The sequence below is a fragment of the Sporothrix schenckii genome, assembly GCF_000961545.1.
Source record: "Sporothrix schenckii 1099-18 chromosome Unknown Cont49, whole genome shotgun sequence".
NCBI lineage: Eukaryota > Fungi > Ascomycota > Sordariomycetes > Ophiostomatales > Ophiostomataceae > Sporothrix > Sporothrix schenckii.
In genome coordinates, this window is record NW_015971150.1 from 527,565 (window position 1) to 553,075 (window position 25,511).

Below are 25,511 nucleotides of genomic sequence, written 5' to 3' on the forward strand. Positions count from 1 at the left end.
TCTACCTTTGGGTACTCAAACCCTACGTCTTTTGGTCTCAGCTGTCTGACAAGAACAAGGCTGCAGCGCACCCAAGCTTGTGAATTGGGAGCGCCATAAACTTCTGCATCTCCTCCCGCTTCGCCAATTCTGGGACCGGCGAGAAGACGACCTCTTGCTCCCCAGCGTTTGCATGCATACGGTACCAAAGTCTACATCAACATTACATTCTATGACAAGCTGAATGAGGCGAGACCTATCGTTTTCTTTTTCAGTTCGTACCACCACACACCTTTACCGCCGAAGCAGAAAAGACGGGTCTCTCCTTGGCCTTTATCTTGATCGTGCCTCTTCCACATCCTCACCGGAGGTTATTTCCTGTTTTGAAGAGATAATTTTCTTGTTCGTTGCGCCGGCAGACCGCACATCGATCTCTTCACATGATTTTTCGAAACGAAACATATCCACGCCACCACCCACGTTGACCTCCGTTAGTCGCAATGAACGGCTATTATAATGGCCAACTGCCGCTCGGCATGGACGGTATCCAACAGCAACAGGAACATCAACAACATCAACAGCGGCAGCAACAGCAACAGCAGCAGCAGCAACAACAACAACAACAACAACAACAACAACAACAACAACAACAGCAGCAACAACAACAACAACGACAACAGCATGAACAGCATGAACAGCATGAACAGCAGAATCTACCAAACATGTCATCTGGTCCCAGTCCGCTCGTTCACAACAACGACTCGAGCATGATGAACATTGACGACGGCTCTTTCGACGCAAACATGTTCGGCCAAGACTCCCAGCACCCAAACGCCGTTGGTCGCCGGCATAGCTTGCCTCATACACTGCAAGGGTTCTCCCATCACTCAACAGGGCCGTCTCGCATGTCCATGTCTGCTGCGGCCTTCCGCGCTCTTGGAGCAGACGGGGGTATGCCGATGCTTGATTTCACGGCCGGCACCGGTGGCGTTAGCTCAACCGGGGAGATCCACAGTGCCGTCGAAAATGCATTCAAGAACTTCTCGTTTGGGACGTCAGACAACACAGTTGGGTTGCCCATGTCAACAATGCCGGGACAGAGCGCCGGCCAGCCACTGGAAACCGCAGAGCAGCAGCAACCCACGACTGCGTCACAAGCTGCCACCGGCTTTTCATCGGCCTCTGGAACCCTCGCCTCATCCAACTCGGACCTCCACAACTTTTCCTCTCTGCCTCAGGACATGATCGATAGCATGATGTCCTACCCAGGCTTAGACATGTCCCAAATGGGTCATAACCATCCCTCATCTCTTGATACTGCTTCCCTTGCCTTTTTCTCAACCGCCGGCGCCGAGTCCGGTGCTGCACCAGTATCATCTCTGGATTTCTCTTCGGGACATGGCGATTCATTAACGGCAATCTCCTTTGCTTCTCCTATGGACATGGACATGAGCAATGGTATGTCTTTAATGGCTGGCGGCCCAGCAGCACCGCAAAACCAACAACAACAGCAGCAGCAGCAGCAGCCCCACCAGCCACCTCCATTAGATCTCTTCGTGACCGCGCCCCAACCCTCGCATGCCATTCCCTCCTCGTCGGGTTCATTAGCGAGATCTCAAATTTCGTCTTTGCAAGAGCAGCAACAACAGCAGCAACAGCAGCAACAGCAGCAACAGCAGCAAAAGCAGCAACCGCCAGTCCAGTATCAGAGCGGGTTTGTACAGTCCATCGGATCGACGCCTTCTCAAATTGATATGCCACCCGGTACATCTGGCCGCCGGCTTTCCCATCCCAACAGCAGCGGTACATCACCAGGATCTATACCCCGCACATCGTCTGCTTCCCTATCTGCGTCGTCCGCACCCACCCCTGCACAAATTTCGTCTAATAGGCCTCAGTCAAAAAGGCCGTCTACGACAAGCATAACCACCATGGCTGCTGGCCCCGAGCCGCCCCCAATAACCTCCAAAACAATAAAGAACTACTACTCTTCCAGTGGTTTCGACATGATCCGTGCTCTCTATTACGTATCATCGCGCCCCAACCCGGAAATCTCCATCGGTCCCGTCGATCTCTCTTGCGCCTTTGTTGTTTGCGATGCGACATTGAATGACTGCCCCATCATCTACATGTCCGACAACTTCCAGCATCTCACTGGATACAGTAGCCACGAGATTCTCGGCCAGAACTGCCGCTTTTTGCAGGCGCCCGATGGAAGGGTAGAAGCAGGCTCGCGCCGTGAGTTCACCGACAACAAAGCTGTTTTTACGATCAAGGAGAAACTGAATGCCGGTCGTGAGGTGCAACAAAGCCTGATCAACTACCGGAAGGGAGGCAAGCCGTTCCTTAACCTCTTGACTATGATTCCTATTCCGTGGGATGACTACAAGGATGGGTTTAGATACTTTATTGGGCTTCAAATCGACCTCGTTGAGTCGCCAGACGCCATCTCGGGCAACTCCACTGATTCGATGCGCATCGACTATAAGCACAGAACCAGCATCCCTCAGTACATATGGGACCCGCCCAAGACCAGTCAATGGAACACCAACTACGGACGCACGCTCAGTGTCGACGACGTTTCTGCACTCCTGCAGCAGTTGGGCAACAGCGGTTTAATGAATAGCAAGGGCATTGGAAGCGACATTGTGAGCTCGGCCACGTCTGACCTTTACCGCCAGTCCTGGGACAAGATGCTCCTCGAGAACGTTGACGATGTGATCCACGTTCTTTCCCTAAAAGGTGTCTTTCTGTACGTGTCACCTTCTTGCAAAGACGTGCTGGAGTATGACTCGTCCGATCTGTTGGGCAACTCGCTGTCGTCCATCTGCCACCCGTCTGACATCGTGCCCGTCACACGCGAAATGCGCGACACCCAGGCTGGCCAGCCGATCAACTTTGTCTACCGGATACGTCGCAAGCGCAGCGGTTACACATGGTTCGAGAGTCACGGTTCGCTGCTTGTAGAGCAGGGGAAAGGCCGCAAGTGCATTGTACTGATTGGTCGGAAACGCCCTGCTTTTGCACTGCGCCGTAGCGATGTCGACATCAACGGCGGCATCGGCGACAGCGAAATCTGGACCAAAATGTCGACGTCTGGCATGATCCTGCATGTCTCGTCCAACGTCCGCTCTTTGCTCGACCTCCAACCAGATACTCTCATCGGTACGAGTATGCAAGATCTCATGCGGAAAGAATCCCGCGTTGGGTTCAACCGGTCGGTCGATAAAGTCCGGCGCGGTGTCATTGCGTCTTGTCGCCACGAGGTACAACATCGCCGTGGACAAGTTCTTCAATCCTCAACTATTCTGTATCCCGGTGATGCCGAGAGAGGCCAGAAACCGACGTTCATTCTTGGCCAAACCAGACTCCTCAAATCGTCGTCTTCGCGCAACAGCCTTCACTCCAACGCTGGAACCTCGAGCGCCTCGGGAGTCGCAACAACAGAAGCCGACGATATTAGTCGAGCGGGTGCAATCGGGCAGTTGGCCGAACCAGACACGCAGACGGGTGGGTATATGTCCGCGGCTGGCGGGGGCGCGATACCTCTCGGCTCGCAAGATTCGATCCTGGCTGCAGATGACAACATCTTTGACGAGCTCAAGACCACGCGCTGTACAAGCTGGCAGTACGAGCTGCGGCAAATGGAAAAGGCAAACCGGCTACTGGCGGAGGAACTTGGCCAGCTGCTGGCAAGTCGCAAGAAGCGCAAGCGGCGCAAGGGTGTTGGCAACGTGCCACGCGACTGCGCCAACTGCCATACGCGAAACACTCCCGAATGGCGACGAGGCCCCAGTGGCCAGCGTGACCTGTGCAACAGCTGTGGTCTACGCTGGGCCAAGCAGGTCGGCCGCGTCTCGCCTCGGAACTCGTCCCGTGGCGGGGGAGGCACCACCATTGCGGGCAGTGCCGCCATGGACGCTACCAGCAAGAAATCTGCGTCGCCCATCCACGCTTCTCCATTGCAACGCGAATTTCCGCACGACGTGCAGCATACCAGTGGTGCTGAATCGACTAGCTCCCACCATTCCCCGGCCACTGCTGGAAACACCGGCTGGAACAATGGAAACAACAGCGGCGGCGACAACAGAAATACCCTTGGCGGCGTCGGTGACACCGCTAGCCTGGGCTCATCTTCTCATGACAACGCCGATTTGCAGCAAGGCGGCTTCTTCCAGCAGTCTGGAGTCCCTCCGTCTACTGGAACGGAGATGACGTCCATTCGAGAAGAGCAAGAAACGGCCACTTAATTGGTATTTTCTTGCATTTGTTTGTCTTTCCACTTTCTCTTCACTTCATGTTGATAGTCTTTCATATCTCTTTTTTTTTCCTATTACCTCTCTTTTGTATGAGAAGATACCATGACAGTTTTCTTTTTTTGGTGGCATATCAAAAGCACATTCGATGTCGCCTACTTTGGGCAGTGCAGGCAGTGCTCCATGGCGAGCCCAGGTTTTGGTTACTTTTCTTTCTCTTTGTTTCTTTTTTCTCCGTTTTTTGGCATATTTCTGCGGCGTCGTCTCCAAGGAACATGATAGGAGGCGTTTTATTTCTTTTTGATTCATCGGTTTTTCCTTGGCGATGGCCTCTTCGCCTTCCGCGGTATTGTACAAACATAAAGCATACGACACGTTTGTATGATGCAATAAAATAAACATATAAAGGGCTTGTTTCATTTGATACAGTTGGAGATCAGAAGCCATGCAAAGAGTGATACAACAACATATGAATGACGTGTAACATAAGGCTGAATTTTTTAGGTTGTACGTCTTTTTCCTTGATACAAATGAAATGGAATTCAAGCAAGGCGCTATGCTAAATCTTCTGGCGGGAATGTATCGTCCGCACAAAACAATATGACAAAAAGGAAAACACAAAATGTTCCGCCCACTAGCCGAGTAAAGGACGCCAGAAAATCAACCAACAGATTGGAAAATATAGAGAAAATGAAAACGACATGTACATTTGGCACTCAAGCGTATCGACCAGTCGGGAAGAACAGTTCATCGGAGCGGGTCGTCATAGATCGGCTAAGCTGGCGGTTCCGAGTTTCAGGCGACCATAAGTCGTTACCTGTGAACTGGGAAACGGGTGACACGACGTTCTGGCTGGATTGGCTCGTGCGGTGGTTGCCGAGACTGCTGACCCGTTGCGGGTGACGCGGCAGAATAGAGGATGGCGACGGCAATATAGGGCCACTGGTGGGTTCTGAAGACACTGGCGATGAGGCAATGGCCCAGCCAAGCGAAGGCATGCGGATGCGTCGCGGCGACGACGGCGAGGATGGAAGAGAAGAGGCCTGCTGCGGCATGGGAGCGGAGGTAGACTGTCCTTCGTCGTCCGATTCGCCCTGGAGGGATGGAGGCAAAACCAGGGAGACTGGAAGGGCTGAAGAGGACATGCCCGACGGCCACACTGACTGAGTCGGGGCGGTTGGCGAGTGTGCGTTGGTATTCAGGCGCTCACCCTGGTTCCACCATTGGCTTTCAAACCCGTTGTCAATGGTCATCATGGCGCTGGAGAGGGACTCGAGGTTGCGCTTTCGCTGGGTGTCAATGTCCAGCTGGCGCTGTGCACCTGAATCCGTTGGTTGTATGGGAAGGACCGTCGGGCGGTTGGTAAAGGGGCGAAAGGGTGAGTAGTCAAGGGATTGATGGATGGACGAAGAATCGCCAGCCTCGGGCTGTGACCTCGGGCGCAACCGCTCGTCATCGGGATCCACGCCCGGCTCCGGCAGGCCTTGTGACCAGGGAAGGCCTTCACCAAGTCGATAGCCAGTCGGCAGCTCGGGCAGGGCTTTCCAGATCTGCGGATGACCGGCACGTGCCGGGCCAACCGTAGTCGGGCCGGCGTACCTGCTGCCGCCAGCGTTTAACGGTAGACCCGATGCGTCGCCTGTCGTAATGTCCCAGGGGCTACCGCTCAGCGGTGGCGGCGCTGAGTGTCCGCGCTCATGAGACGACCGAGAGTCCTTGGAGGATCGCGATGAGCGCGTCTCCTCATCGACAGGGGGAAGGCCCATTCGATTCTGGTATCTGGTGGAGAGATATGTTTGTGATAGTTGAGATTGCTGTTGCGGCAGGGGTTGAGATTGCAGTTGTTGCTGAAACTGATTCCGTCTCCGTTGTTGGCTGTGTTGGTGCTGCTGTGGGAATAATGTTGGCTCTTCCCGGGCGCGATTCTGAGACTGCTGAAGCTCTCGTCGTCTCTGTGACTCAAGAGACCCCCACACGGCGTGCCGTTCGCGTTGCTTCTGCTGGCCACGGTGTTGCGGCGTGGCAAACCCATCAAAGGACGGAAAGTAGCCTGGTTGCGAGACAGGTGGAGCACTGCTGGACAGATAGTGTGTCGATGGCTCCGGAGCTTCTCGCGGAAAGTTAGCACGCCGGTCACGCAAGCCACGCGACTTGTATGTAAACACATGGTTGTTTGGTACGTGGCGCGAAGGCCAAGAGATACCGAACTCGACATGTACGTAGACCTGCGGACGGTGGGTCGACTGACTGCTTCTAAACGCGCCAACGCCGCTCAAGTCGCCGGCGTCTGTCACCATATCGGGAGAAATGCGACGCGCACGGCTGGGCTCGGAGGCGCCCATCATGGCAGCGGGTTGTGACCGCCAGTGTGCCATGGCTGCGATCGGGGGACAACGATCTTCTTTATGCACTTGTCGGTATAGTTGTCGTCGGTGTAAGCCGGGATCGAGGCGGTGGAGTGGCTCATGAGCATAACCTTCTCTTCCTGCTCCAATAGGAGGAGTAAGATATCTTACAACCACTGCCACAGCGATTATTGTCGTAAGTAAGACCAAAAAAAGGGGAAAGGAGGCGAAGGAATTGAGAAGAAAAGAAAGAAAAATAGGACAACAAGGAGACAAAATGGCCTTCAGCCGGGATTTAACACGGAGGGTCGAGTTGGTGTACAAGTCAGGTAGCTCTCACCAGTGAAGGAGAGCTCCAAGAATCAAAAAGTCCACAAAAAGACCGAAGGCAAAATATGCCTCTTTGGTCCGCGAGTCTTCGTATTGGATATGCCACCAGTCAGTAAGGGAAAAAAATCCCTCGAGAGGTAGACTTGTCCGTGTGCAAAATGGGACAGGGAGGTGGCAGAGCAAAAAGAGACCGAGGTTTAAGGGGCCGAGGTGGTGAGGAGATGAAATGAGATTTAGCGGTTGCGATGGCTCAAAAAGGAAGCAGGTCGTGACGAGAAGCCAGGATTGTGTGGAAATCCCGGTGGGCCAGGGATGGGGATCGAAGTCAAAAGATCGAGAGACGCCAATGGGTCGGAAACAAAAATCTCAAACAACGAGCCAACAATAGAAGGGTTGGTCACGGAAACGTTTCTCGTGACTCCTGGCAGCGCATTACTGTAATGGAAATATGGCCAGGAATGCGTGCGTACATCTGCCAAGTCCAGTTCAAAAGGTCAAAACGAATGTCGGGGGGCTTCTTAAGGAGTCGGAGGAGGAAGCAAAGAGGCCGAGAAAGGCCGTCGAAGAGCACTGGAGGGGTTTAAGAGTCGCGAGTGTGGTGGAAAGCGACCAGGGGGACCAGGGGGGTTGCGACTCGACAAACACCTAGCCAGGGTTGTATTGTTTTTTTTTGTTTCGCAGCGCCCCAAGCCCCATCCCTGGTCGATGCTTGCAAACTACAAATAGAACAAACAGAAAGCACGATGGCTCTCGCAAAGGGCGTGGAACCGGTTGCTCACTGGATGCAAAACAATATGACAAGGTCGGGGCAGGTCGGCCAGCACTATTACCGGCACAAGGCTCTCTGATTCCACAAGAAGACTGGCCGTGCATAGCGAGCAACGCGAGGTATCCAAAAGGCGCTGCTAAAGGCTGTGGGAATGAATGCGAGATGAGCGAGAATGGTAAAGGTAGTTTGCGATGGGAGATCCGGCGTTCTCTGGGGCGCAGCTGTTCTCGAAGGACAATCTCCCAGTTGCCAGCGTCGTAAATAGAAGCATAAGGCCCTGTTCAGTCTCGATTCTGGCGCAGCCGTTGATAGTCTGACCAGGGCGCAGAGCCACTGTCAATGGGAGCAAACAAATTAGGACCAGTTAAGAATGTGGGCAACCCCAGCGGGTTCAGACAGGGGTTACTGGGATCAGACGGAAGAAAAGCGCTGGCTGTATTGTCACTTTTCGTGAGGAGACAGGGAGCCGAAATTGCCCCATCAGACAGACGATGGAAATAACAGATGGGTAGTTCTCTGCACATAGATTTTTTTGTAAGTACACAAAATGGGCTTGCAATGAGATGCTACTATCCGGATTGTATCTTACAGTTATGTTCCCGCACGGCCTGATGTGCAGCCGGCGATGTTGACAAGAGAGCGCGCGTCCACTCGGCGTGGCGATGTCGATGACTGTGTTCGCAGGACGTTCTCCTTTCTTAAGTGTGCTTGGAAACGTCAGGTCGCGCATGGTTTTTGTGGCCATAAGCTCCTCTGCCGTCGAAAAAACGTCGCTAGATAAAAGAAACTCCTTTAACGTTTTGTCACGCCAGGTCGTTTCTTGTTTCTCCATCGCCCCGCGTTCTGCATTGTCTTGGCCTCAAGATTTCAAACCCACGTTGGCATCTCAAATTTTGCAGGCTGTACTTGGCACTCGTGTGCCAGTTGTACTGGTGTTTTCTTCACATTGATTGACAGTGTCATGATGTCTTGGACTTCTCTTGCGTTTGTTGTCATTGTGTTAGCCTCGCGGTGGCCAAGCTGTGGACTTTAGTGGGTCCAGGAGGCTCCGCCACGCAAACGGCGCTCTCAAAAAAAAGTACGAAGTACTTCGTATAAGGCTTGAAGGGCGTGATATGGTGGAGATTCAGCAAGTGGGAACTGTGGACTGCTCACTGAAGGAGATGGTCCTCTCCTCCAGGGTCATCAGATCGTCTGGGGCAGTGCTCTTGATGTTTCTCCAGGTGCCCTTTGCCCTTCTGCTCCACAATCCCACTTTGACAGAAAGGCCAACGACAAGACGCAATGTCCCACCATGAGTCTGCGCGAAACGAAACATGTCGTGTTTCCGGTGGTTCCAACAACAAAGCACTGTGGACCTTGCCGTTCACCCCAACTTCTGAGTCGGCGGTTCAAATCCAATGCAACCTTCTCCGTCCGTCGCGGTACGGCACATGTCGAAGTTGACACAAGACGCACAAGACACAGATATGCACCCCCATACTCCGTATGCACTTGGGGGATGCACTGAGACGTGTCGGATTGGAAATGCCTTTTGTGTGTTATTGGCGGCGATCTTTGACGGGCAGAAGACGGTGCGCAGGGCCTTTCATGGCAATTGCAATTGAGGAAGAAAGGTTAGATACCTTATGAATGGCCAAGACTCAAGATGGAAAGCAATCACAACAAAAGGGGCTTCTTGGCTCGAATTTTTACAGGCAAGAACGCAACTGTCGGGGAAGTCGCGTCTGCGCACTTTCCAAGCGTAGGAGGTAGTGTAGACGGAAGGCACGACGCTGCTGTGTCATTGTCTATGCGTGCCGTGGAAAGATGACACAAATCAATCAAGAACTGTCGTGTTTACCAAATGTGAAGGCAAGAGCGACGCAGCCCTTGACTTCCGCGCCGACGGCGTCAGAGCTCAAAACCAACGACGAACCCACGCGCGCCCCGGAGGAAGGAGCCTCAGGGACGGCAAAGCCACAGTATTGTAGAAGGAGCCTGGAATATGGAAAGGAAGCACCAAAGGAAGAACGCCCGTTGGGAATTTGGAGGGATGCGCAAAGCGAGGCAAAGCGAGGCAAAGCGTGGGAATACGGTTCGGGGTCGCCGCGAGCAGCTAATAGACGCGGAATTCCTGCGCATGCTGTAAATAGACGGTCCCGAAGAAGGATGATGGATCCGTCGCATTGCTCGCGTTACGGCCGCCTGGCATCGTGTAATCGGGAACAGCCGCTCTCAGCCTCGTGTAAAAAGCCTGGACCACAACTGCGAGGCTGAATAAGGAACAGTACGACGTTGAGTAGGTGAGAGACACGGAATACAAATTCAATATTAAGTGGTCGTTCTAATGATCTATTTGTACAAGGCAAGGAAATCAAAACGAAAGAGCGAATTGGACAAGGAATGGACAGCAGTAAGCTCCACCCCAAAAGGCAAGATAACGAAAGACCAGCTGCAACCACAGCACCTAGATGGCGATGTAAATAGTGAACGAAACGATTCGACGGGGTATACAACTTCAGTGACAAGGACAGTCTTGCACACTCTCTCTTCTCTCTTCCTCCTTCTCTCTCTCTCCCCCAAAACAAGACCATTCACCTCTCCGCACACACATTGCTCGCCAGCTTGCCTGCTAGGCGCTCGCTCGATTTGTGTGCTTTCACAGACCGGCCTCCAGATCCTCTTCGTTGCTCGGCTTGGGACCGTGGCGGCCGTTGGCAGCTAGCGGGATCTTGTCGCCGTGCGAGGAGTGCGGCTGTTGTCGTTGTTGTTGTTGTTGTTGTTGTTGCAGCTGCTGCTCCTGCTGCTCCCAAAAGGCCGTCTTCTTGTCACGGCCCTGGAGCAGGCCAATCACGTCAAAGGGGTCGATGATGGTCATCAAGAAGTTGCGTTCCTCCTTGTAGCCGGGGCCTGTGATTTCGGTGACGCCGTCGCGGGACAGGTACGTCTTGGTGGACTTGGGCAAGTAGCGGCGCGGGTGGCGGAAATTGATGAGCCAGGTGTTTGTGAACATCAGCGAAGCCTCAAAGACGTAAAAGAACCACTCGTAGCGCAGGATGGGGCTGAAGGTGCTGGGGTCGACGCCGTCGGTAAAGTGCAGCGTGTCGATGCTAAAGTACTCGACGACGCGGTAGATGGTGCGAATGAGGAGAAGCGAGGTGCTGATATAGAGCGTGGTGAGGGCGTTGGTGAGATTCTTGTTGTGGATGTTGTTCTTGAGGGTGCGGCGGTGGTAGACAATGGCCAGCAGAAGGAACAGGCCGACGACGACGAGCTGCAGGATGAGCGAGGCCTTGAGCAGGGCGTGGCCCATGTCCTGCTTGCTCTTGGGCAGGGTGCTGTTGGCGCTGTAGGCGGCGCCGTTGGCGTTGAGGGCCTCGACGACAGACGAGATGGCAGCAAAGGTGGACAGGACGCGGCCCGGGTGGATGGGCGAGAGATGGGGCACGTAGTAGAGGATGCGGCCGAGGACAACGTAGTTGGCGAGCTCGAACAACGGCGGAGCGGCGTAGATGAGCACCGTGGAGGCAATGTAGACGTCGACATTCCCGTAGTTGAAGGCGCCGACTTCGCGGACTATGTAGCCGGCCGTAAAGAGCGTGTTGGAGAAGACGTAGAGGCCGGTCAGGCGCCAGCTCTTGTAATGGATGCACTGCCAGATGTGGAACACCAACGAAGCGAGAAAGCCCACAGCGAAGAACACCGGGGCACCCTTATTAGGGGCGTAGATGAAGATGCTGCCGTCGACTGTATTTTGTTAGAGCACGAGGTCGGACGAAGGAGCGGTAGAGGCCGTCGTAGAAGATGATGTGCGTGTGCTGGCAAAGATGCTTACCATATTTTCCGTCTTCCATGATGGGCAGTTGTGGTGATGGTTGTCTGCTGGGTGTGTTGAGAGTGTTGAAAAACGATTCAAAGAAAGGGAGTCAAAAATATGTGCCGGCGATAGTGAGCCCGTCGATGGTGATATTCAAAGATGGAGATGCTGTTTTGGTGGACAAAGGTGGTGGGCAGGGTGAGCAAGGTGTATAAGGTATTGAGGTCCTGGCATAGGTAGTTGAAGATGCTTCATACCAATGGTGGTGCCGTTTGAAGATCAAAATCAAGAACAACATCCGATAGAGGTGGAAGTCGGACGACGATATATATACTAGAAAAATTATTCTTTTCTCTCCGAAGTTTAAAGATTGCCTAGCCAGAGTACCGGTCCCAATTGAAGAAAGGGGCAGTAACACGCTGATACATGACATCCACGGCATACATTGCCCGAGATTGACGGTTTTGCCTCGTCGTGGCCACCGATTGAAGCCCTGCCAACCCAAACCAGCATGCCACTCAAAAAATCAAGCATAACATAAAGCGTCAACACACCAGGTACCGTTTTCTGGGTGGAGATCATGGGGAGGCTCCACACGGGAAGGTCGTATTTCGTATTGTTGATCGCCGCACGCGATTGGACGACGCTTGGCTGGCGGACATGCTAAACTCGCCAAGCCTTTTTTCCAGAACTTAAGACATCAAAAAACGGACAAACGCAGCGCTCGATTGTGCACAGCCAGACACACCGTAAGGAGTCGTCGCAAATGAGGCGCGGCGTTTTGTGGCCACCAGACGCAGAGCGAACAGTCCCACAAACTTCCGTTTTGGGTCGTTTGTTGCGCTGTCCAGCCTTGCTGGCAATGTCACTGTCATATCACCTTCATATCCTCAGGCACAGGGCCCATGATGAGATACACTGGACTTTGAAACGGCTGTCGAAAAGAACTCGGATCGAGGACGCCACAATTTTGCCAAATGCGCCCTGCTGTGCCTTCATGCCATGGCCATTCTGCTAACAGTAGGTAAGCCGGCGTATGGTTTCACCGTTTTGGGTTTTGCATGTTTTGGATCATGCCGAAATCCACACAGCGGCAGACCGATGTGATGCGGAATACGCTAATGATATAACAAGGTCGATTCTGGTCGAAAAGTACGACATACGGAGTAATATGTACAATGTGCACTGTTAATTCGTACAATTGCAGACATCCTTTTCGGAGCCTTGGCAGTGGTCTGTACCATTTGCTTGGTGCAGTCTGGGGTCTAAGACTGGAAACAGGTGCCTGGATCCCGTATCTCGCGTTGTTGCGGGTGGAGTTCGTTTTGTGTCATTGGGCCAACCACAGAGCCAGTCTTCCCACGGCCGCTTTCCCGTTTGAGCAGATGTTGTTATTACACGCCCAGATGCGATGGGGCCAGGCCTCGATTATTCTGTTGCCTGGTCTCAAAGACGAGATACGAAAGGAAGACAACGAGAGCAGCCTTGGCACGGCCGAGGCTCCTGATGGTACATACGACGAGGCAAGGATAAAGAGGTGTATTAAAGGAGAGTTTCTTTACAGGTCGGTCAACGGCAATACCATACACTTGTCCTTTGACCTTGTTCTCATATTTTTGTCCCGTTTCTGTCTTGAACCTGGTTGGTTCTGTAAAGTCGCTTCATCCCTTTCCATTCTCTCCTCAGCCTCCTCCATCCAAAGTCTTTGTGCCCTTATGACGTCACAATGTTCGGGCTCTGTTGGCGAATAACAGTCGATAGCGACATTGCCATGCCAATCTTTGTATCAACCGCGTTCCTTTTACACTTTTCGTGTCGAGTTAAGGACAGCATCTAGTCCACATAGGCCCCCAGTAAGCCAGGACAATAACAGCTCGTCCCTCACGTTGTCACTCATCTTCCTATTGCAATCTCCTCGCCCCCATTGGCAATGTGTCGTGCAGTTGCCCGGTTCCAACTCCGCGCCCTGCATGTCCTCTTGTCCTACTCCGTGGAGTACCACAAATTTGTCCAAGCCTCCATTTGTTTGTCAGACTTTCACGAGGCTTTCGTCAAGGCGCATATCGAAACGGTGAGCCGGCACGCAGAACCCGACTGTTAGCCAAGCTCTCACCGCGCTAAAAACAAAAGCCGCGAGGTTTGGCACATCCAATTTCACGACCGGAAGCTTGCAGTGCCACGCCGTTGCCCGGCATGCGAAATAGCAGACGGAGACCGGGCGGGTCAGAAGCACAGCCACAAAGGGTCGCATCCAGATGCAAAGACTGGTCGAATCGGTCGGGAGTTCTCGTGGGTGTGCAGTTTCGACAATATACAAATTGTGTACCCGTAGTCCGAAGGTCAAGACCATGTGGTGTCCTTTAGACATCTAACGTCATCTTGGTATGGTAGTGGGAGACGACTGCCAGGTCGAGGCAAGGAGACCCACTTGAAGTGTGAAGCAGTGCTCTGTGGTCTTTTGTCTGACGTCTGGGAGCCTCGGGTGTTCAAGTAATTTTTTTTGTCTGCAGCTTGGACTGGGTACAGTAGTTTATGTTTTATTAAAAAAAAAATCCATATTTTTACGTTCACTTTGCATCTTTATTTTTCGATGTATGTTATGATAATTATGCGGCTACTTTCTCATCAATCATTACTGACCTCAACCCCCCCCCCCCAAGAAAGCAATTTTCAAATAATTCGTATTTTTTTTTTTAAAAAAAATGACTGCTTGTAAATAGATATATGAACTTGGCTGTATCTCATGAACACTGGCATTTTCTAAGCCAATTCGTCCAAGCATGGCTGAAGAGAGCTTCCTCACTGACGTCATTTATGACCACGTACCTCGGACCTCGTGTCGCACAAAGCCAGATATTTCTGAGAGTATTTTGGATTATGCCGTAACTGACAGTCGGCATGACTGTCGAAATAATTGTGCACATTGCTAGCCTTCATGTCTATACCGCTCATTAAGACGGCCGTCTATCGCAATACAAGAACAACAATGATGAAGCAGTCACTGACACACCCTTCATTGCTCATAGAATCCCAATACGTCCTTTGAGGCCAAGGACAACTTCGGTTTGATTTTAATGGCCAGGCCTGGCGACATAATCAGCAAGATTGGGCTTCCTCCTACATGGCCTTCGTGCGATACGAGATGTTCAATGTTTTTGCATACGGACGGCATTACTCTCATAGTTTGCTTAAGTGTACGACACTTGCTCCTAATACAACACTCTGCTTTTGAGAATGTTGTAAACTGGAAACCATCTGTCATTGTAGAGCCACAGCTATTGTTGCAGACCATCTGACCGTGTAAGTAATCTTTGGAAAATCTAAGCGCACATGGAAGGAATCAAACTAACGGATGCACAGTTATTTACGAAACACAGACACAGTATCCCAAGGAATTTGAATCGATACAGAAGTAAGAGCTACTATTTTATCCTCTTATATGATACACTTTAAACTAGCTATCCGGAAATCGCCTTGGAGAATCTCTGCCGGGATGACCACAATACAATATATATCACCACGAACCAATAAAGAAAAGGAGCGTCCACGACACAAGAAAATACGACTGCGAACGTGTTGATAGTCCATCGCGTATCGACCCATCTATAGGCCGTTCCCTTCCTGTTCATGTTCTGCCTTTGGGGCCTCAGGCACCATCTCCCCATATTCGGCGCCTCCACTCGGAAAACACCTGGTTTTCTATTGAAACTCCATCCGTACCGGATGGTTGGTCATCTCTAGCTGTATCTCGATTTGTTTGCTTCCTTATGTTCTCCTGGGCGCGGCTGCACAGTCCGAAATTTTCCCAAAAGCAAGGGGTTTGTTTGGAAACAGGTTTACTTGACTTTCTAGTCAGCGGTCTTATCTTGGCCGTCTCAAATGCACACAACTGATTGAGGGCGATGGAATGGAATAAGCAAGGAGTGAGGCATATCGAAAGAAGCCGTAAAGCCTGGTATGACAGCTATTTGCAAGGCAGGTATGTGGCTGCCAGGAGGACACATTAGGAGAGGTTAGGAATACAAAGGAAACAATGCGTTTGCTCGCACAATCCACAATTTGTTCCGCTTCTGTGAACAACAGACGACGTCAGCCGAGCTGATAATAAGCTTCGTCCCGTCCAGCTGGAAAGAACGTATGTCCCTAGAATCAAAGGTTGGGCTGTTTATTCAGAACTTGACTTAAGAGGAGTGAAGCGGCCACAGTTACAATCTCTGATGCCGAGTGAGCTCACGATCTGAGATCTAAGTTGTTCTCTATGGCCGTCTTCCCCCTCTTTCTTCCGTTTCTTTTCCTTCGTTACCCTTCATTCAGTTATACTTTTCCCTTCCGGGCCGTGTTCGGACTTTATCATGTGGCTGACGGCATAGTTGCATCGGAAACGCCGCCTGGAGTCCCTGCTCAGGATTGACCTTGGGAAGGAATAGTTTCGTGTGTCCACATGCAAGCACCCAGTCCTGTCCCCTTGCCATGTGGCAAGCACTTGGCATGCAACACAATGCGGCAGGCACAAGGCTATTCCATATCAGAAACAATATTTCCGGGAGGGGGGTCTTATAGACGACAAAGAAAGAGGCGTATGTCGTATCACCGGCTTCAACGAAATGGATAATGGATAGTCAGAACATCGTTAAACGAGCTGGCCGTACTCTATAGGGACACCGTCTCATGGAAGCAAGCACTGCGCTCTAAAAGAGTGATTGATCCTGTGCGCCGCGCGCACAAGTATTCTGACATACTTTAATTCTGGCAAGCATCTGCCAGAATAAGCTGCACATGGGCGGGTCAGCCACATGGCCTCTGTCCTTCAGGCGGGCATGCCACAAACTTTGACGAGGGGCTTTGGGGGAGAGGACGGTCTAGACCTCGAAAGACCTTTTTGGGGCCCATGCAGGCGAGGACCCCAGTTTCCAAGCTATGCAAATAAGGTTGCCCTACCCGGCCGAATGAGAGACTGGGGAGAACATGCCCCAAACAGCTTCAAGAGATCGTCAGAGGGACGGACGAAGACCAAGAAGGAAGATCGTAGCCCGCCAGTCCTCCCCCCTGGCGACTCTACCCTGCGGCCGTGCTGTGTCTCAAGCTTTTTCCGGGAGCTTGGGTCGGGATGCTCACAGTGGCGTATTTTTTTGAATAGAGGTCTGTTGAGGTCTAGACCGTTCTCTTGACCCACCACCCCTGTTGAGTTGGCTTGGCCCGCCAACTGCACCCTTATTATCCGCAACCCACGCTCAACTGGGCAATTGACTGCTGGAAGAAAGTATTACGACGTAGTTAGGGATTGCCAATCGTTAATACCGCCCCGCGTCCTTTGATCTTTTGGTCTTCTCGTGAAGCATCTTTTGCCCAGGTGACGAGGGGGGCTCTGTTCCACTGCTCGGCTGCTCCGCTGCTCGGCTGCTTCCCCAAAACTTGAAAAACGGCGTGGCCGTCCGTTCATTTGAGAGCAATTTACGGACTCGCCGTACGGAGTCGAGTAAAGCTCGAAACAAGGAGTCAAAGAGCAGTTAGATGAGGGAGAACTGTCCACGAGGATGCTGTCCCTCCGGGTGTGCAATCCTGACTTGCGGATTCAGCGGAGAGTGTGCTTATTTGCGGTCAGAATTGGTCAATTTGAATGTATTGAAGGGTGGGATTGTATGTTGTATATGTATAAATACCGTGCTTTCGAGTAAATTGCTCATTGTTTCCATATTGGACTGTGGCGGTCTCCCTCCATGTTTCGGTTGTGCTGATCGTTGCGCAGCCTGATTGGCCGTGTCGCGCTCGTAAGTTTATGACGAGGAGGTATGGCAGGATGTGGGCTGACTCTCGCACTTTCAACACGAGATGGGATACTCGGACTTTAGATGATAGCTTCAATAAGATACGTGGCGTCGAAAGCTGAACGTGTTGGAGTTGCTGGCAACTAACTCCTGCTGCTTTTCCCTCACTCGCTTCCCGAGAACGTAAAATCAGATTGTTCAATTTGCTACCCTTCGTCAGCTTTCATTTGTCCTGTCACTGCGGGACGGGTTGAAAAAAAAAAACATGTAAAGTGAATGTGACTTTGATGTGACTTGTTTTTCTTTGTTGAGATATGCTGTTTCACCGCTAATCCTTGGTCTTGGCAGTGTGCCGTTTGAGCAGGTCCAGGGTCGTATTTAGAGGTTCGCTGAACTTGTCGGGTTTTCGGCATGGCTTGCGTTGCAAGCACAGAAAAGGTGGACACACCTGGGACGCTCATTCGACGAAGCCCCTCTGATTTTGCTTGGCTCGCCAAAAAGCTGGCATCCCACGTCGGATTCTCTTCTTTCTCGCACGGGCGCCCTGGCAGGAGGGTTAGGTATCCTCGTCGTGTTGGTCGCCTTTTGAGATTACGTTCCCACTCAGACCCGGTGAAGCCTGCCGTGCGAGCCTGTTTGATTATCGCGTACTGAGTAAGTATAAGTCTTCCTGTTCAGACGACAGTCGCTGGCGTCTCTTGCTGTGCATTTCCTAAAACAAAAGGGTTCATTTGGGGTTCATGCCAAAGTAGGCTGCAGCACCAGGCATATTCGTATGGCGTTCCATGACATTAATGGTCGGAGTGCCTCTTGCAACAATATTGTCCCTTGGTGATGGGCCCGTTTGGCCCCTTCTGCTTCTCCGCCATTCTCCGGTCCTGTGTTTGTCGCGTGGTTGCATCATATTGTTGTGCCTGACGCGGAATGCGCCGTGATCCCCTTATCCATGCTTTGCAGGTGCCTTGTTTGCCAAGGGCTAGCCGAGCGAGCCAGGACCAGCCGACGAAGACTGGGACCGTGGAAGATGGGGACGCCACCTCGAGTCTTCGTATTTGTAACTTGGTGTTCGAGGCTGCTCGGGCCTGAATGACGAAGCAGCCTCCCAGGTCTGGAACGTCGAGACTAGAGCGTCTTTGCAACTGTGCTCTTATACACAACACGCTTTTCTGCTCCGCTCAGCGATACTGATGCCAGATGGGAGATGTTATTTCAGGACTGTTGGACAGGGTAAGCTGTACCGTTGTACGTCGTGTGTACTTGTAAAGCAACATGTGAGGCACTGAACAGGGGAATGCTGCTGGCCTGCGGATTCCCGACATACTTACCGTTGGCTCTCTTTCAGGCCCTCTTTTCTGATGTTGACAATTGCAATGTCAGGTTTTTTTGGCTGGTGGTTCGCTAGCTGACGGTTAGATGAAAGTACGAAATACAGAATCCTCAGCCAGATGCCCCATATTCTAAGTGGGACCTCGTTTGCCATTCCGTCCTTTCCCCCGCGATGTTTGGGAGGCAGAGCTTGGAAAGTCGCAGTACGACATATTGCTAGCTCGAGGATGTGTGGTAGTCATTGCCAAACAACGAGAGGCTGGCGAGGTTAATGAGGTTAGAGCGCCACGAGTCGACAAGTGGGAGAGAGGACATGTGCATTTGCTAAAACAGAAAGAACGACGCAAGATACTTCGCCGGACACAAACAGAACATTAGAACCCACTAAACCCACAACATACCTCCTTCCCCTTTTCGAACCAAACCCCTCTAGGGCAAGATCGACACACTCTTTTTTGTCTGATCCACATATTCCGTTGGCCAGTGACGCCAGGTATCCACTTTGCTTTTGTTAGCGCCTTGCCCAAAGAAACTGGTGACATGTTGAGGTACAAGAGCATTTTTGGATCCAATTTGCACACCTGTTCCGATATCTGCAAACCAGTCTCCCCCATGACAAAAAAATTGATATTCTCCACCAAATTTGGCAATTTTTTATTTATTCAAAAATTGACGAAAAATGAGTCAAAATTTTACTTTAACTCGTCAATGAACCGACAAAGTCAAGGCTACATTTGGCAATTTTTTCTGATTTTTTTTTCTGCTCTGGTTGAGTAATTACGCTCGAATAACTGGAAGGCAATTTGGTATTTGCGGTATCAATTTTTTTGTCATGGGGGAGCCAGTCTCTCCAGTCCTCATTTCTCACATCGGTCCCCGAAGTACTGGTATAGAATTTGTGTTTGGCGAAACAGGCAGGTGGAAGACACACCTTCCTGATGAGTAGCAGCGTATTGCTCTTTGCTCCTTCCTGCTCAAATCATATGTATGGGTATGTTACAATGTGAGAAGGAGCGCCGTGGAAGTAAAAATAGTCAGGCATAAATCGAAAGAACGCCGTGCTCCAAAACAAAGTATGAGTTTCAAAGTCCTCTTGTGGCCTTTTTGAGATAACACCCAAGACATGTACAACATAATTACTCGGCGCCAGTGCGTCTTATTAAAACAGTGTTAATGGTTCGCAGCCGCACTGCGCTTGGACCAGGTTGTGCCAAAATCCCAAGGGAAAAATCGACCAAGCTGCAGAGTGACCTAGTGAAAGCTCCTTCGCTGCGACTTTCCTCCTTACCTTACCCATCTCCCGTCGTTAGGACATACTTCGTACCGTCATGCGCCTGCCGTGGATAAAATCCGCGCTCATTCCCTGCCCAGCAGGAATCATATTATGGCAGGAGCGACCTGTCGGTGGTCTCGTTCTTTGCGTCCTGAATATCTGGCCTTTGCGACGCTTACAGACCGTTGAAAGCACAACGGCGTTTATGGGCTGAAATATGGAGTATTGCTTGCCTGGGCAAACTTTTAATTCCGTAAATAATTAGGACGCCGTTTTCCAATTGCGGACGAGGCGTCTGCTTTCAAGTACTCCGTATGCAACACCGATGCTTCTTGGGTTGCCCTTGCCTCTTCCTTCGAGGTGGATGCACCTGCGTTTTATTTCGCACACGTTCCGTACCTTCTTGTTTGTGGCAGCCATTACGATACTTCCTTCCGTAGCAGATGCCCCTCCTTTTCATTCGCTTGCCAAGAGACAGTGCATCGTCTGCCCATTTCTGTCTCCGCTGACGCCGGCTTTGTTGTTTTGCTTCGTCTCCCTCTCCGTGCGCAAATGTCCCTTGCCATATCTCCTTTACAGGTTTCCCTTTTTGCCGCGATCTGGCTGCGGCATTACGTATCTGCGGTGCAATATATCATGTCGGTACGGCTCACCTCCCCACCTTTTCATTGCATTGCTGTTTCTCCTTTCTCTTTACAACGGAGCATCCCAATTTTTACCATTTCCCATCTCTTCAGCTGTACCACCCCTGTCCGACTTTGCCTCCCTGTACCCTACCTCCTTCATACAGACGCTCTTGCACTGCTCCGTGCATATTCTTTCGGGGCAAGATACGGCACACGGCATACCGCGAACATTGCCTGATACTCCGTATTTTGTGCCCTTCTATGCAGGACTCTCACGCGTTCCACTACTCTCGAGCCACCGAGCTTCTCTCCTCTGTTAGGTTTTGCTGCAACTCTGCCAAACCGCCCTTCGCGAATCAAAGTGGAGAACTGGGGCTCAAAAAACAGGGTCGTCCACGCTGCACAGACTTTCAAACAGGGCAGGCATAGATCATCCTGTTGCTTCACGGCCAGTGTATGTTCAGTGACCTTTTGATCCACGAGGCCAACACGAGTCCATACGTATGTTTGTGACAGTGCTCGATACACTCGCTGTGAAAACATCATCGGTTCAGCAGGTGGAACTGGCTACGACAATTGCAAGGCTACTCTCTTTGGCGCATCTATACAACATAAAATTCAGCAACGCGCGGCTGCCAACCTTGCAGACACCGAATACTTGCTCCTAACATTAGCTTGCCATTGCCGCGGGTGCGGGCCATTGCCGCCTTAGATTCTGCTGTGACGTGTTTCCGTCGCGACAAGCGTCACTGTTTTCTTCTCTCTTACCAAAAAAGAAAAAAGAAAAAGAAAAGAAAGTCCACATTCTGGTAGCTAAGACTCTGCCAGTTGTGGTTGTGAAGGCGACTTTCAAGTATTGCACTGCGAAAGGAATTAAAGTGGACAACGCCACGTTCGACGCTTGTCGCCACAACACATGTCTTGTCCAGGGCAATCATTTCGGGTACAAGAGCGCAAAAGCACTGAAAGGGCAGACACGCCAGCAGGACCAAGGTCCATCCGCATGTCGAGAACGAACGAACCAGACGCCAACTTTAGTTGCTACCCACTCTCCTCGCCGCCCATCCTTGACCCGCGGCCCCTTCTCCTTGCCCCGGTCTTTCTTTCTCCTCTTTCGCTTTCTTCGAACCCCCTTCGTTTACATTTTCTACACCTTTTTACCTTTCCTTTTCTGTTGAGTTCATGCTCGTGTTCTTTTGTACGTCTTACAATCGCTTTCGTGCATTTCGACCTCCATTCTTTTGGCCCTCGACACCTGTCTTTTGTCGCCCTCACTTCCCCGCCGCCGACCTACAAATCCGGGCTTTGGCGCATTCTCGCGAGAGCCTGTTTTCGCAGTTCACTGCCATTGCGCGCGCACTCCTCCTTTCCAACCACCGTGCGCATCGACTGACGCATTCGTCCCTTCCTTCCACGACTGGCGACAGCGCTCTTCCGCAAGCCTTTTCTCCGCGAATAACCACCAGCAACACCAGGCTGCGGGTTGTGGACTGCACAGTAACGGGTTTTGACGAAAACTGCGCATCCGATACGCACAGAGTCCTTGCCAGTTTTCTATGATACGACGCCATCATGCCGCCTGCACAAGCCGACGGCGATGGGGGCACGCAGACCGCGAACAACTCGAGCGATTTTGTATGAAAACAATGCTCCTTCTCTCTTGTTTCCACAGGCATCACCTGCGGCCTTGTTGGCTTCCTTTCATGGTCACTGCCCTTGCTCTTCTGTTTCGCAGTGCAGCACTTGGGGCCATGGCCGCTGTCGTCCTTGTTGTCATTACCGTGGCTTTGCTAACCAACGCGCCGTTTGCCCTACTATAGGTTCGCAAGCTCTACAAGTACGGCAAATCCCTCTCATATGCCAACCGAACCACTGGTCGTCACTGTTACTGTTTTCTATCTGATTGTCTTCCAACCCGGATGTATTTGCGGGACGGCTCATGGCCTGGCTTCTGGCCGTTCTGGTCAGTTTTACTAACTTGTACCGCCTATTTTTTACAGAATGCTCGAGGATCCCACATACAACTCGGTTGTGCGCTGGGGAAACGACGGCGAGAGTTTTGTTGTTTTGGAGGTATGTTTAATATCATTTGCTCCTTGGTCGGCCTCGTTAGCAGTGGCATGGTATCTAACCCTTTTTGTTCCTCTTCTGCAGAACGAGAAATTCACCAAAACCATATTACCAAAGCATTTCAAGCACAGTAACTTTGCGAGTTTTGTCCGCCAGCTGAACAAATATGACTTTCACAAAGTCAGACACAACGAAGAGACCGGCCAGTCAGCATATGGTCCAGGGGTGTGTTCTTGTTCCTCTCATAAGTGTCTGGAGTTTGATTGAGCAACAATTGTGGTTACTAACCAATGGTGGTGGTCCCATCCAACAGTCATGGGAGTTTAAGCACCCCGAGTTCCACCAGCACAAGAAGGACAACTTGGACAATATCCGTCGGAAGGCGCCAGTCACAAGGAAGATTACAGTTGCGGAGGAGCCTTTCCCGCCAACGCAGCAAATGGTCCTGCTGAACGACACTCTCTCCGCAACACAGCACCAGGTCCAGGCTTTGCAAGAGCAATACACCCAGATCGCCCAAACGAACAAGGTGCTTGTAGACGAGCTACTCAGTCTGCAGAAGATGGTCAAAGCACAGCACCAGGTTCACACGGAGCTTATTAACCACCTGAACAACGTTGATGAACAGCGCCGCCGCAACAGCCGCCACTCGGCGCACTCGAACCACTCGGGGCATTCCACTGCAAACCAGTATCACCACGGCGCCGGGGCCGCCGGCCTCGGCATGTTGCCTGACAGTGCCGACGAGCCCGCTGTTGAGCTGCGCCGCGCACGGGAGATTCTGAACAACGTTTCCTCAGACCCCATTGCGGACCGCGAGCTCGAGCGCCTCACTACGCTGTTCCAGACAACTGCCGGCACGTCGCCACCAGAGTCGGCTGGCTCGTCTTCGGCCGTTTTCCATGCGCCGGGTTCTGCCGGTATGGCAATTGGTGTTCCTGATATGAATGACATGCGCCATCTCGTTTACCCGGTGGGCCAGAACGCCGGTATCGACCCTTTCCACGCCGACCACATCAATAACATCCCTTACACTCGCCCGCTCAGCAACCCCAACGCGACTGAAGTTCCACAAATATCGCCACCGCCAAAGGATGCGGGAGGTGTAATCTGGGGCCACCAAAAGCCTAAGATTCTGCTGGTTGAGGACGACAAACTCTGCGCCAGAATTGGTGCCAAGTTCTTATCACAAATCGATTGCAGCGTGGACATTGCTAGAGATGGTGCTGAGGCTGTCGCCAAGGTCAACCAGGATCCCGAGCGGTACGACCTCATCTTTATGGACATTATTATGCCCGTCTTCGATGGTGTGTCTGCGACTGCTTGTATCCGTATCGCCGCGCCCCGGGTCCCAATTGTAGCCATGACGTCGAACATCCGCAGTGAGGACATCGCCACGTACTTCCATTGGGGTAAGCCTTTTTTTTGTCTTTGTTTCTTTCTTTCCTTTTTTTTGGTTCGTTATTGCGAGCGAAGTTATATTCGATTTGGACAATACACTAAAATGATTTTTTGTAGGAATGAACGATGTTCTGGCGAAGCCGTTCACAAAAGAGGGCATGGTTCGGATCCTTAGGAAGCTACTACCGTACCTGCTGAAGAACCCCCAGCAGCCTGGTGGCGAGGACATGGGCCAGCAGGCCGCCGGTGGACCTCAGCCCGGGTATGTGAACGCCTCGACCATGGGTGCCATGGCTGGTATGCAGGCTGCCCCGAATCTGGGCGGAGTCAAGTTCGAGACTCCGATCCAATCGCCAGCAACATCTTCCTCGTGGCACTCGCCGGGCCCCGGCCAACTTCAGCACGCCTCTCCCAACATGGACAGCGCAGGCGGGTACTTGCAAGCACCGGTAAATGGTGGCGCTGGTGGGCCCTCTCGACCTGGCTACCAAGGTGGCCCGGCCGCAGCGATGGCTGGCACCCCAATGCGCACTATGGTGGAGGGCATGGCGAATGACGACCGGCCCGAGAAACGACAGCGGCTGTATGGCCCCGGCGGTCAATACACGTGAACGCCCGGCATCTTCTTTTTTCTTCTCTTCTCTCCGTTCATCGCCATCTTTCGTTTCTCTTTTGTGTCTATCGTCTCGTCTTGTGGTTACGACTTCAACACTCGCTACTTGCTGCATGATACCTGCGGGACCGAAATCGGGCAGGTGAGCAGTCTTCTGGTTGGCTTAGAGTCTTTTTGTTACAGGAGATATCTGTTGGGATCATATATATTGCTCTGCCTCTGCCAAGACAACAGAGTCAGTGGCTGGATATGGGGCTAAATAATGGCGTTTCGGCTGTTTTTGTTTATGTATCTATTCGAGTTTTTCCTGTTTATATGTCGCCTCTTGGGTATGCATTCATATAAGAGAAGGGGCCGAGGCATTGCATTAAATGCAATCACCAATAATGACTTTAGCATCTTGTTTGGAACATCAGTTGGCAGCGTAGTCCTCCTTTTCTATGTGCTCTGCTGTCCTCGTCAATAGTGTAGCAGTTCGAATCCTCGTCCTTCTCGGTAGAAACGATGCCGTCAGGCAAAGCCGATATAGTTGCTGCCGAGGAGTATGGGATTGGGATTACCGTCGATCAATCGGGACAATGCACGTGGAAACCCACGTGATCAAAATTCTGTTAAAAGGCACAGATGTAAACAGCGGAATTGGAACTTACATTACATAGAGAACGAGCGAGCATCACCTGCATCCGATAATGCCAGGTCAACACACTGGGCGGTGTTCGGAAGCAGCCTGATTTTCACTACGTTTGATCGAGATACTTTCTTTCAGTGATGGGAATGGCACCAACCGCAAAGCTTCCCGACATGGACGCTATTCCTCTTTCGGCACATTTGTTAATCCTTGGCCACTGCGACTCACTGCACACACAAATGCCCACACCAGTAACTTTTTTGAGTCACAAAACGCGAAACCGCACCACACAACGTCACTGCTGCGACATACCAAGATCAAGAGACAGAGC

The 25,511-nt window shown here is 51.7% G+C and overlaps 4 protein-coding genes across 4 annotated transcripts; 2 read left to right on the top strand and 2 right to left on the bottom strand.

The window, feature by feature from the left end:
- Window positions 1-479: 479 nt before the first annotated feature.
- Window positions 480-4,229, top strand: SPSK_00387 (white collar 1 protein; the record flags this gene model as incomplete). The annotated part of the gene is made up of 1 exon (XM_016727356.1): window positions 480-4,229. One exon carries the CDS (start codon window positions 480-482, stop codon window positions 4,227-4,229), a length of 3,750 nt encoding a protein of 1,249 aa, XP_016582721.1.
- Window positions 4,230-4,951: 722 nt separating this feature from the next.
- On the bottom strand, window positions 4,952-6,610 carry SPSK_00495 (uncharacterized protein; the record flags this gene model as incomplete). The annotated part of the gene is made up of 1 exon (XM_016727463.1): window positions 4,952-6,610. The coding sequence occupies one exon, from the start codon at window positions 6,608-6,610 to the stop codon at window positions 4,952-4,954; it is 1,659 nt and encodes a 552-aa protein (XP_016582722.1).
- A 3,710-nt stretch (window positions 6,611-10,320) lies between these two features.
- On the bottom strand, window positions 10,321-11,515 carry SPSK_00546 (RTA1 domain protein; the record flags this gene model as incomplete). The annotated part of the gene is made up of 2 exons (XM_016727512.1): window positions 10,321-11,408; window positions 11,497-11,515. The coding sequence occupies 2 exons, from the start codon at window positions 11,513-11,515 to the stop codon at window positions 10,321-10,323; spliced, it is 1,107 nt and encodes a 368-aa protein (XP_016582723.1).
- A 10,954-nt stretch (window positions 11,516-22,469) lies between these two features.
- Window positions 22,470-24,550, top strand: SPSK_00458 (osomolarity two-component system, response regulator SKN7; the record flags this gene model as incomplete). The annotated part of the gene is made up of 4 exons (XM_016727427.1): window positions 22,470-22,541; window positions 22,623-22,763; window positions 22,852-23,950; window positions 24,057-24,550. The coding sequence occupies 4 exons, from the start codon at window positions 22,470-22,472 to the stop codon at window positions 24,548-24,550; spliced, it is 1,806 nt and encodes a 601-aa protein (XP_016582724.1).
- Window positions 24,551-25,511: the final 961 nt, after the last annotated feature.